Source organism: Spermophilus citellus, assembly GCF_964194105.1.
Source record: "Spermophilus citellus genome assembly, chromosome: 1".
In the NCBI taxonomy this organism is placed as follows: Eukaryota; Metazoa; Chordata; class Mammalia; order Rodentia; family Sciuridae; genus Spermophilus; species Spermophilus citellus.
This window is the reverse complement of record NC_138182.1, coordinates 122,797,504-122,810,438: the sequence shown is the minus strand read 5'-3', so window position 1 is coordinate 122,810,438 and position 12,935 is coordinate 122,797,504. Positions and strand designations below refer to the sequence as shown.

The 12,935-nt window shown below is 38.0% G+C and overlaps 1 protein-coding gene across 9 annotated transcripts in view; it reads right to left on the bottom strand.

The window, feature by feature from the left end:
• The window catches only part of FBXW11 (F-box and WD repeat domain containing 11), a 123,094-nt gene that overhangs the window by 75,493 nt on the left and 34,666 nt on the right, over window positions 1-12,935 (bottom strand). For 4 of the 9 annotated variants that reach the window (XM_081271974.1, XM_081271975.1, XM_081271976.1 and 1 more), the window contains one exon: window positions 4,947-5,048. The exons of 4 other annotated variants lie outside the window; for them this stretch is intronic. In XM_081271974.1, coding sequence (XP_081128100.1) covers window positions 4,947-5,048 — 102 coding nt within the window. Of the gene's footprint in view, window positions 1-4,946; window positions 5,049-10,793; window positions 10,947-12,935 lie in introns of all 9 variants that reach the window. One more of the 9 variants, XM_081271973.1, reaches the window with a different exon arrangement.

The window sequence follows — 12,935 nt, the reverse complement described above, 5'->3', positions numbered from 1 at the left end:
ACTATATTTGTAAACTTTCTTATGAAGAGGAAAAAACATGCTATTCAGTGTTCATAAAATACTGCAGGCTCTCCCACTCAGCAGTCCAAAGGTTATTCCAAGCCTTCACATTTTCAGAAGGAGAGTGCAATAGGATAATCAGTAAGGAATTACAAAGTCCCAGATGCTCATTAGAAAGAGACAAAAGCAAAGCAGCAAGCCTTGCACAAAAGGAGAACTCTCCCCAGCAGCCAAATGCAGGGGCTCTTACAGTTTCTGCTGAACCCATCCTGGAATCTAAGACTCTTATCTTAAGACTGAAACTCTACCTCTTGAATACAGAACCTGGAGCAAGCAAAGAAAAATGAATTTTCATCCCCCGCAAAAGGAGGGAGCAATTTACCTTCTTATACCTCACAAAAGCCCTTCACTTTTAAAGATAAGGAAACTGAAGTTCAGGTAAGGAAAGTAGTTTGACCGGGCATTCCAGGGACACTAAGTAGAAGGAGCAAGACTAGAATCTAGGTTTGTTGGCTTTAAAACCAAGGTTCTTTCTACAAGTTACCTCCATCCTCTTAAAAAATATCATCTTAGGTCAGCAGCAAAGGTAAGTGTCAACCACAGTGTTCTGGGACCACTGTGGCTCACTGAATGTACTCAGATTGGGAAAGCAACAAGCAAGACAGTTGTCAAGACACTGCACTCATCAATGCCCAGGAATATACACCTTGGAGCCAGGAAGGAGGCACTACAGCCTGATCACAGGATCCTCACTGTCATCCTAAGCAATCAGCCCTACTCATGAAAAAAAAAAAAACTGTCACTAATACCACTCCCCAAATGAGGCTCCCGCAGTATTCCTAAGAAAATGTGTTAGTGTACTACAAGGAAACTCTATATTCCAGGTGTAATTCAGCTTTAAACATCTGACACTGAGCCCAGCATGATGGCGCACACCTATAATTCCAGTGACCTGGGAGGCTGAGACCAAAGGATGGCAAGTTTGAGGCCAGCCTCATCAACTTAGCAAGATCCTGTCTCAAAATAAAAAGTAAAAAGGGCTGAGGATGTAGCTCAGTGGTGTAGCACCCGAGTTCAATCACCAGTACCAAAAAATAAACAAACTTATGACACTAAAAATTAAGGGGAATTTGTTTTAACCTAAAAATGACAGCTGCCAAGTTTTAAGATGGCAATAGTCAGTCACTACAACCTGGTGACTAAAGTACTAATTTTGCATTTGTCCAGATCGAGGCTCATAACCCAGTTCTGTCACCTAAACAAATGTGTAGCCTCAAGCAAGTCAATTCAATTCTATAACTTCATATACAAAAAAAAAGCATCATGGGTAATTTCCCTCAAAAGAAACAAAGGAGATAACCTAGGGCCAAGAGTCCAAAACACAGAAAGAAAGTGGAAAATAAAAGATACTATTATTAACATCAGTATTAATCTCATGCCAGAATCTTGGGCAAATCAATACTCTACAGGGTCTGAACTCTTTGATTATCTGATGAAACAACCAACTGGTCAAATCTGGATATATGAGGCAAATGAAATACTGACTCAGCTCAGCTTGTTCAAAGATCTCCGGATATTCCAATTCAACTGTTCTAAAATATGTAGTTTAAATGGGTTCACATTGTTTTAAAAGAACATATAGGTTGGCCAACTTTACAGTTCTCTCTCTGTCTCCCTCCCCCCCCAACACACACACACACAGACACACAGACACATACACATGTGCATGGGCTTCTTCATTTATAGTTCAACCTGTATTTTCATTCACAGGTCTGCTGGCTACAGTGGGCTCCTTGAGAGCAGGAAACAACTCATATTGTTTGTTTTACATGCCCAGCACTAGTAGAAGCCCCAGCACATACCAAATACTCAGCAAATATTTATGGAATTGGTGAGGAATTCATTCATTTTGACAAAAGGAATGCCATTTTTTTTTCCTATAAAATTTGACAGGATTTTCTTTTGACCTTTTTTTTTTCTTTTCAAATAATGACTAAATGAACCATACATAATATGAACCATTCATAGTATGGTTCAATCGTAAAGTTTCCACAAACAAAACTAGGATAGAAAACTATAGAAAGGTGGCATTCCAGTGTAGAGAAATTTGGAGATGGGGCAAATGTGGGGTCAAATACCTGCTCCACCACCTCACAGTTTTGTAAATATTAACTTGAGTCAAATGGGACTCATCAGCCCATCACAGTCTTCACATCAGAAAAACGCAGGCTTGTCATGAATCTTAGACTCCCTGAAGCACCAAGGACAGTGGGTAGTGAGTGAGTTTCATTTTAAGTCTCTGCTATTCCTTTTCCCCTTTCAGGAATGGCCAAATCTGAGTGGCTGAATTACGCCTCAAGGCAACTACTCTCCCACTTTTTCAAAAGGAACACTCTTGACTGATAATATATAGATTGGCTAAACCAACTAAAGGTGCAACCATCAAAGAGCCCAGTGTGGTCATTTTAACGGGGACCCTTTCATGAAACTCTACAGCCCAAGCCATGCCAACTAGGTTCTGTCCTTTTCAGGGATATTGTCCCTTCTCTTCTCTGCCCTGGTTAAAGTAACTTTGCCAAGAGGCATGCAATGTCAAGAAGTCATCTTCTGATAAACCAAAAATAGTAACATATACACAACAGATATCCTTTGAAACCTCAAACTCAAATCAAGGCACTAAATTTTAACACTGTTTAGAGATGAGTACAGGGAGAAATACTGGTATCATTAAAATATATAAAACAAAAGTAAATTTAAGGGCTGGGTGGAGCTCAGTGGTAAAGTGCTTGCCTCACATGCAGAAGGCCCTGGGTTCCATCCCCAGCATCACAAAAAGAAAACAAACAACAAAAATACTAAATTAAATGTAAAAGGAAAACATACAAATTAAAAATCCATACACAAGTTTTTATTTAAAGTAGTAATAATACACAAAACAAATAAGTGGAGAGGAAGGAAGTCTTCCAGGTTCATTAATAACCTGATCACTTTCCACAGACATGTGGAACAAGACAGAATAGTGACTTGCTAATTTTAGTCAGCTAAGTGCTTAATTTATTTTATTGTGCTGCATATCCTCAATTACATACTAATGAAAATTAAAATGTAAGTAAATAAAATTACCTACATACTTCTAATTAGCTCCATTCACTAAAATTCGGTTCAATGAAGGCAATGTTTCAATTTTTTTCTCTTAAATGGCTTTTACTGTGAGAGATGAGTCAAAGAACTTTTGAAGCATTTTCCCACACATTCATCAAGGTAGGAATCCACACTTCCTCCCACTCCACCTCTGGAAAATTCACAAGACTCTTACTAAAATATATTAAACAGTGCTTTCCATTGGTCAATTTCTTTTAACTGCAATAGATAGAACCTGCGCTTCAAGACAGTGAACAATTCTTCCCCTACTTGAATTTCCAACTCCAAAGAAAACTGGGTCAGCCCATTAGAAAGCAAATGTAACATTCAAATAATCATTTTCAGAAAAGCACACTATTATTACAACGCAAATCTCCATTACACAGAACCAAGGAGAGCAGATGCAATACCGTCTGCCATTGCAACAACATTTTTTTTTTCAATTACATTACATGCAAGGAAGATGCTTTTCCAAAGATAAACATACATTATTATACTGTAGCCTCCATGAACACCGAATTCCTGTCTCCTGGAATTTACCACCTGGAAACCTACCTTCTTACATTTAATCTAAAGACAACCAAGCCTTATACTGAATTCACTCCCCAGCTAATTGTGTTAGTGAGATTCCAGCATGGCTTTCTAAAGAAAGCATTCTGAAGCAATAACCATGCTAATGCTACAGAGAACATCTGCCAACAGGTAAATAAAATGCCCAACCTAATTCCAAGGACATATTCCTCCTTCCTAGGCCCCCAGTTCCATTTAAAGACTGTGAACGTGACTAGAAAGATAACCTTGAAAACACTGAAGTCACCCATGCCATCAATAATATCCATCTAACAAATTTACTAATTTTACATTGTTTCCTAAAACAGATCAGTCTCATCCAGATGCCAGGAATTTAATATTGCTTTTTTAAAGAAAAATATATCAGTGTTTAGAATACGCAATGAAGAAAACTAAATATTACCACCAATACCAATTTAATTAAACACATGCTTTCTCTAAACAGAGCTTCACAAAGCCACAATTGGGTTTGGCCTTGGCTCTCTTAGAAGTCACCTGAAAAAAGTCACCAGCTACACTTCCACTAGCACAGTTTTATCCGGAGTAACCCCATGCCACCCACCCCACCCCCAAAAAAGTATTTACTTTAATCTGTGGAATTCTCTGCCGGCCCCGGCCTGGAAAACTGGGTGGACCCTGAGGACAGGTATCAGGTCTGGCCTTTGGGAGGTGGCCCAAACTAACAGTTATTTGCAGCATAGCATAAAGCTGTGATCTTTGTATGTAAACTTCGATTTGAAGCTTTATAACATCAGGGATTCCCTCCCTCCCCCACTGCTTTTTTGAATGGGGGAGAGAAAGCAAACCAAAAGGATGAGTTTCAAAATAGAAAAATCACTACTTTAATTATAAAACCCTCCCAACTCAATGAAGAACTGTTAAAGATAGCCAAATGGAAAATATGTCAGGATTTTTTTCTTTTGTTTTAATTTGTTTGTTTTTGGCACATGCACAACTATTAAACATGAGAATAACAACTTCAAGGTGAGGGGGAAAGAGTAAAAAGCAGGAGCAGAAAAGGGGGAGCAGGACAGGGCCCAGCCAAAGACCCGCTCGCTCAGAAGGGCCCCTCTAGTACTAACTCCTCCATGTGGGGCACCCAGGCTGGAGGAAAGCAGAGGGTTACACAGAACATTTAGCAGACTTAACATTGGATTAAACACACTACTGCAAGTTTCAACAAATGTTCATGGCATACGTAAAAACACATTTACAACAAGAAAGAAGAGAGGCACCTGGAGACATCTGACACTGGGCATGCTCTGCAGGCAACTCAGTGCGCACATGCTCTCTACCAGGTTGGCGCAGCCTAGCCACAAAGACCTTGGCACAGAACACTGCAGGATGACAAAAAGGAAGGAAGAGAAGAAGCAGTTAGAGGCCGCAACAAATCACTCCTTCACACAGGCAACTTGAATGTTAGTTGGGGCAGGGGTGCACCCGAGCGGTTTGGAAGTCAGTAATGGCCCTTGGCAGCTCACTGAACCCTTGGGAGAGGGCCCACGTTCTGTCCCAGGGACAGGTTTCCATTGCCAACCACTGATTTCTCAGGATACAGTAAACAGAATCAAGAGGGAGAGAGAGTGTTTAAATGAAAACCCCCTAAAGGGAACTATGAGTTTGAGTATAAAACAAGATTAGTGGTGAGATTGTGACTATTATTTCATAAAAGCAACAGTTTCTGCCTAAATCATATAATCATAATTGCCATCATTGTCTAAGAACCTACTACATGCCAGGCACCTTAGACATGCACCCTAATCCTCACACCATGGTGCCAGGAAATGAGGCTCAGAGGGTGATTAGTACAAGGACACACAGGAATGGAAGGGAGAGCCAGGATTCGAAACTTTAGTTTGTCTGCTCCCAAATCCCACATTCTCCCCACAAGACCAGAATGCCTCTAGGAAGGCATCTATCTGTAATCATCCCAACTCTCACCACGTGTGTGGCCTGCACTTCCCTAAAGTAAGATCACAGCAGACCTGGAGAGAAAGGCAAAAGGAACAAGAAAGAGGAGGGACAACAAAAAGGGCTGCTCAACACATCCGGTTTTCGATGTCCTCCACATCTCTGCATTGTCAGAGGAAAAAACACTGAGAGCCATGAGGATGCCCATGTGGACTTCTTGCACAAGTCCACTTGACATTCTTATGAATTTAAATCTTAACTGATTTATCCTTTCAAAACCCTTTTAAGAAGCCTGCTGGTTTTAAAGGAATTGTGGGGAAAAGTATATTAAAAATGAGCATAAGGCTGGTATTTAATAACCATTAGACTAGGGTATTCAATAAATATGTCTCAGATCTAAGAGCAATTAATTTACTATGGCAAAAATCAATAACCATGCCAAAAAAAAATGAAGGTGGGTGCTTAGGTTAATCAAAATAGTGCAGAAATGTTAGACTCACTCATAAATTTGCTCATTCTGGCTGTAAATAGGATAGCCAAATATCCTCATTTGCTTGTGACATTCCTGGTTTACACTAATTGTCCAAGCATAATTTTCACTCTCAAAGAGTTCTGGTGTGGGGGATAAATTCTATGCTCACTTCATTTACAATATAAGCAAAGATGGCTTTGCGTGAGATCAGACCTGGGGTTCTATCCAACATCTGTCACTTACTAGTTAGTTCACCCTTAATGTAAACAATATTGAGATTGTTTTAAAAAGGCACTTAAGAATTCAAAATCAGAAGAATCGAATGGAATAAAAAATTTGAGCAGCTCTCTGGTAACAAAGAAAACACCATACATTTCCAATGTGAGCACTAATTCCAGAGCTTATAACAGCCATAGCTTGTCACAGTGATGACACAGTAGCAGTGCATCACTGACACTCCAGGCACACATACTTTGTTGTCCCAACAGTTACTTGTCATAGAATGTCAACCACAGAAAAGATGCTGTATACATTTTTGTACAATATGATGAAAGTAGCTATCATTAATTAAGCTGCTGTTATTTATAAGACAGCTGATATAGTAAACCCTCAAAATAACCCCTGAAAGATAGATATTAACTTTACAGATGAAGAAACCAAGAACCAGGAGAGGAAAGTTTGATTTGTCAAAACAACAACCTGTCCAAGGTACAAGGGAACAGAGCTAAATGAGAGCAGAATTAGAAAGAGAAATTAATCCTGTCTCTGATTCCACTAAGATAAATTCTCTACCCAGCAGTATTCTAGCACATTCTTATTAAAATAATTTTTATACCAGCATGCACTAACATGTTTACTTTTTTTTTTTTTTTTTTTTTTTTTTTGGTACCAGGGATTGAACCGGGATGCTTAACACTGACATTCCCAGCCCTTTTTGTATTTTATTTAGAGACAGGATCTTGCTAAGTTGCTTAGGGTCTCACTAAATTGCTGAGGCTGGCTTTGAACCCTCGATCCTCATCTCAGCCTCCTGAGCCAATGGGATTATAGGCATGTGCCACAACACCCGGCTACACATTTATATGGCTTATTTCATTTAAATAAATTCCCAATATCTTGTAGTTAAATTTAGGTTTCCTTTTTAGAATCTTTGTAGTTATCTGATCCACTCACATCTCAGGACACAGTTTAAGGTTTACACCTGCACTCAGATAATAATATTAAATTAACACTTAAACTCAATTGCAAATTGATTTTCATTTTTTCAGTAAGAAGAGTCAAGCTCCCTCTGCAAGTTAACATGATTGTTCTGCTGATAACTTGGGATCTAGAACTTTTTTAAGGCAATGTTTCACATTCATTTAAAAAAAAAAATCACAGAGTATGAGAACTGTTAGAAACTCTTAAAGACCTCCCACCCCTGATTTCAGATTAACAATCAAAAAGCTATCTTCCCATAGTTTTCTAACTTCTAATGATCTATTCAATACTTAAAATTACCATAAAGCAAACTTTCTGTGAACTTACTTCAAAATATTAAGGATTCATTACAAATTTGGTGTTAAAGCTTTTTTAAAGCTTGATATAGAGTTTTAAAGGACCCTCTAAGGTTCTTATTTCCAAGAATTTACCTTTACAACAGTCACAGTAGATACTATGTGGTATAAAGAACTATGTCAGTGTTTACTAAGGTGTCACCACGATGCTAGATCCCACAGTAGAAATGTACAAAGGCTATCTCAACTCATTTGCACAATAATCTCACACAATAGGCATTACTTTCCCCAACACTGAGAAGAGAAAACATAGGCTCAAGAGATTAAGTAATGTTCAGTGGGAGCTGGGATTGATTTCACCCCAGACCTGGGGTCAGGGTCCCTTTCACTCTGTTCTACAGCTTATACTATTTGCTTCAGAACAGAATATACCAAGACAGTCTGACCCTAGGCATCACTCAATCTGGTGTTGTGATACAACTGCCAAAAAACTATCCAACAGGTCTCCACACTCAGATCAGGACTAGGATCTTCCAAATTCAAGATCAGTGTTATTATCCATTTGGTAAAGTAAAGATGGTGGTAGTTAAAACATATTAGAACTGCCCTACAAGCAACTGCCTTAGAGCTAAGTGATCAATTACACTGCTGGGGAAAAAAAAAAAAAAAATAGTCACTACTCAATGGAAAATACCATTCTAGGAAACATACCTATCTTTTAATAAAAGAACCCATACTCGCTGCTCAGAAAGGTTCCTTTTGCCTAATGGACCAGGAAGACATTGATCCAATTTGAAAATAATGGATAAAAATAAAAGTACCACATTCATCAACTTAAAGAGCATTAAGATGCATCTAGGACCATAACATTAATTGATTTTTGAAGTTTCTATTTTTAAATTTAGGAATTTGGTAAGAAACCTATGTTGATCATTCTAGAATAAACTATTATCCATCATTCTTTACCTAAATAATGAAAAACATGTTTTCAACTCAGCTATACTCACAATGCAGACTATTATCTTTCTCTTTGCCTTTTTAAAACTTACAGTGGTCTATTATTAAACCTCTGGATTACTGTACTATTGTTAAAATACATCTCAGGAACGTAACTCTGATACTGTGGATACTTAACCAATTTTAACAAATATTTATTGATCTACTTATTAAGCCAACATCAAAATAAATTAAGCCTCTTTCCTTCAAAGACTTTACTCTCAAATTCAAGAGAAACCCAGGAGGATTGTTGAGGGATATAGAAAAACTCGAAAATGTTTGTTATAATTTCATATTTAGTTGCTTGTAATGACCAGTATTCTTAATTTAGGATTGTTCATAGAAAACAGGAAATGATTCATTCTGGGTTCTGGTATAAACAGCAAATAGCCAATTAGATTGAATTTGCAGGTTCTAGAGGAAATAACATTAGCCAAGGAAGCTGATATGTATTTATTAATTTTGCCATATCCAGTATACAATCAAAAATACCAGAGCCACTCTGCAGAAACAACACTTTAAGTCAGTAAAGACAAGAACAGTAGCTTTTCGCATTTTTCAGAAGCTAAAAGTTCATTAAGAGAGGTAGGAGAGAAATGTCCTAGGCTCTCTTTCTATTACCATAGGAACCACAAATCAAAAGGAAAAAGTGGTTGCAGGCACCTTGTCTTCTGATTGGCTGGCATGAAGAAATGTTCACAAAAAGCTTAACTCTAGTCTGTTTCTAGATGGGATTGTTTTGAACCTCCTGCCCTGATTCCTTCTCAAAGAGGCAATTCTTTTAAAAGCTACCCACAGATGTATGTTATGTTAATCATCTCTCTAATGTTACTCTGATTTAGAAATCTGCTTCATTGCAGGTTTTCTACACCCGCTCCCAAATCTTTTTTGATAAACCACTTCCCACAGAATCATTATCAGTTTCTTCTAACTTCTATCATCATGCCTGAAATAACCAAGTTGAGTGTCTTAAATGCACTGTTTTATTCAACAAAAAAGTTATCTGAACTTATATCTATGTGCACACAAAAAAGCAATTAATGTATTCTTTCCTTCCTCAGGTAGTTCACAGGAGGAAATCTCAAGAGTGTTTAGTGTAAACACACACACACACACACCCCACAAATAGACAACCTACCCAAGGAAATAGGATGCCTGAACTAAGCCACAAAGGATAAGTAGGTGGCAGTCAGGGGAAAAGAGAAAGAAATTTATTCTAGAACAAATAACACAAGCAAAGCCAAAGAACTAAAAGATGACACATCCTGTGCAAGAATCCGCAGCCAATTCAACATTGAAATATTGAAGTATGACATGAGGAAAGGGCCCAACCACAGAATTCTCTTCTATACTATCTAGCAAAAGTGGGATTTCAACCTGTAAGATGACATCTCTTAAACTACAGGTGACAGACAACAATAAATTGCCAATCCTTCCAAGCATGTGGTCCCATTTTATATCCATGTATACAGAGTTTTTTCTTTTTTTTTTCCCAATGCAGCATACATACTGTTCAACAATATTTGTCAGAAAAAAAACAGAAGTGGGTCACGTAACACACAAGGAATGGGTGAGTGACAGCAAGGTTCTTTGACCAGGAGTAAGAAAAAAAGAATAACATAAAGCCAAAGCCAGCAACTCAAACCAACATTAAATAAAAAGCCCACGTTTTCTAGAATATGTAGGGAACAAACAAGCAAAAAGAAACCTGACAACAGTAACCAAATGATAAAGTGTAGAAGTAAACAAGATCAAATCCAAGAATGTTTTTATAGAGTCAATTTTTAAAAGACTAATACATTTTAATAGTGTTTGATTCTTGTAATTCCTTCAAGTGAGACATCAAAATTTTTATTACTCAAATCACTGCCAGATGCAATGATGAGACAGCTATTAAATCATTTTAAGCAGAGGAATGGGCTATGACAGCTACAGCAAAGCATGACTTGAAGAAAAGTGAAACAGGAAAGTTTATTCTTAGAGAACCTAGAATACAGTATTTTTGGTTTACAACCAGTATCTTTCAACTAAGCTACAAAGAGTGGAAATAAGGGCCAATACTTACAACTTTCATACTCAAAGTCCTTTTTTCACATAAAATTTCCCATGCCCTCCTTGTAAGATATAAAACTAAGAGTGTCAGGATAATGACACAGGGCTACCAGACACAGAGGAATAAAATGAATGACTGACTTTGTGGTAGTCACCTGGCAGGAACACATTCTCCATTGAGAACCTCTAGCCAGGAGTGGGGAATGATCCTGAGGAATTATACAGCAAGAAAATGGGCTCCAGGGGCATGAACCACCTAGGCTTGAGGGCTGGAGTTCTGTGCAGCTTTTCTTCAAGACTGTCCTCACCTCAAGGCAAAACAGAGAAAGCATTAAAGTTAATCCAGATTAGAAACTATTATGTTTTATTTCTGAAACTGTTGCTTTTTAAGGAGCAACAGTATCTATAATGAAAACAAGGCTACAAAGTTTTTAGAAGAGCCTCCTAAAATTCAGAACCTAGGCTTCTACAGTTAACTTTTAATGGTAACCTATAAGAATTAGCCAACTCTCAACAAAATAACTAATGCTTTTGCTTTTTTTGGCGGGGGGGGGGGGGTGTGCGGGCAGGGATTGAACTCAGGGGCACTTGACCACTGAGCCACATCTCCACATCAGTACTTTATTTAGAGACAGGGTCTCACTGAGTTACTTAGCACCTTGTTTTTGCTGAGGCTGGCTTTGAACTTGCGATCCCTCCTGTCACATTCTCCAGAGCCACTGGGATTATAGATGTGCGCCACTACACCCAGCCTTCTTTTGCTTTTAAAATAAAGAATCATAATACAGTACTCAGGTGGTAGGGTAAAAGTTATTTCATGATTTAAAGGCATTTTCTATAGCCTTTTAAAAAAATTAATACTGGCCCACAGTCAATATGTGTAATATTTTCTTTTGCATATAATGCCATTTTTTATAACTGAATTTGACAGTAAACATGACACATAACCAAGAGTTAACATTTTAATACTCAGCAACTATATTTTAGAATTACATACTTTCTTGTCATAGATATTACATCACAGGATATTTGGGGGCTGATATATACAGTAAGGAAAGAAAATGGAATGGGGCCAGATGGTGGTGCCAGCTCATGACTCCAAAAGCCAAAAGAGGAGGAGCCCAAGTTCAAAGCCAGCCTGGGCAATGCAAGACCCTGCCTCAAAATAGCATTTGCTTACCACAAGGGAGACTTTGGGTTCAATTTCCAGTACTGAAACAGTAGGGGAAACAGCATGGGAAGAAACAAGGAAGAGCCGAATGGGGAAAACTAAACTTATATCTGGTCAAGTTTTAGTGATTCAAATACTTTACATCTATGAGTTTGATGTTTATAGGTGATCCCTATAAACAGTAGTGGAACAGAACTCAAAGCCAAAGCCCAATCTGTAAACACTACATTTTTAAAAATCACCTTAATGTTCAATTACCTCATCTTGAGTGATTATGTAAGGTGAGACACCAAAACCTAAACACTAACAAAACTACAATGGATCTTCATGGTCATCTTTAAAAAAGAGACAAAGAATCTTTTTTTTTTTTTAATTTATTTTTCACTGTGATGCTGGGGATTGAACCCAGGGCTTCTCACACACACCAAGCAAGAATTCTACCCTAAGTTATATCCCCAGCCCATCTTTTTAAATTTTTATTCACCCATATTTTCTGATTTGTCTCCAATGGCCACCTAGTACTTATGTACTACTTTAATACTACCTTTTGTTGTTGTTTGTTTATTTGCAGTGCTAGGAATCAAACCCAGGGCCTGATACTTGGCACACCGGGCGGATTCCCTATCAAAGGGCTGCAACCCCAGCCTCCCTTGTATAATTTTAAGTGATGCTTTACTTTAAACTAACAGTAACTTGACAGTTAAAATAAACAAATTCTTTTCCAGTGAATGTTGAGTCCATGTTAAACATCTGTCATTTAAAATGTATAAAAATGCTAGACGCTATAAAAATATTTTACCTAGTGATCCCTACAATAGTAGTAAACATCAAAATCATAATGGTTTATTCTGAGGGAATCCACAGGGGGAAAAAATCTTTCTTATCTACTTCACAACTACCACCTATAACTAAAAACTGTCACCAAGTTTTTCAGAGCTGGAGAGAGAAGAATGAGCTATACAAAGGGGGAAGTGGAAACTCTATTCCAAGCAGCATTCCAGAACAAGATGTAACAAAATAATCTATTTCCAGCATAGCCACGCAGGTCCTCTGTCACCCAGCACCACACTGGGGATCAGTTGCAAAGGAGGAACAGATTTCCACGGCAACTGCCAGGTCAGATTGG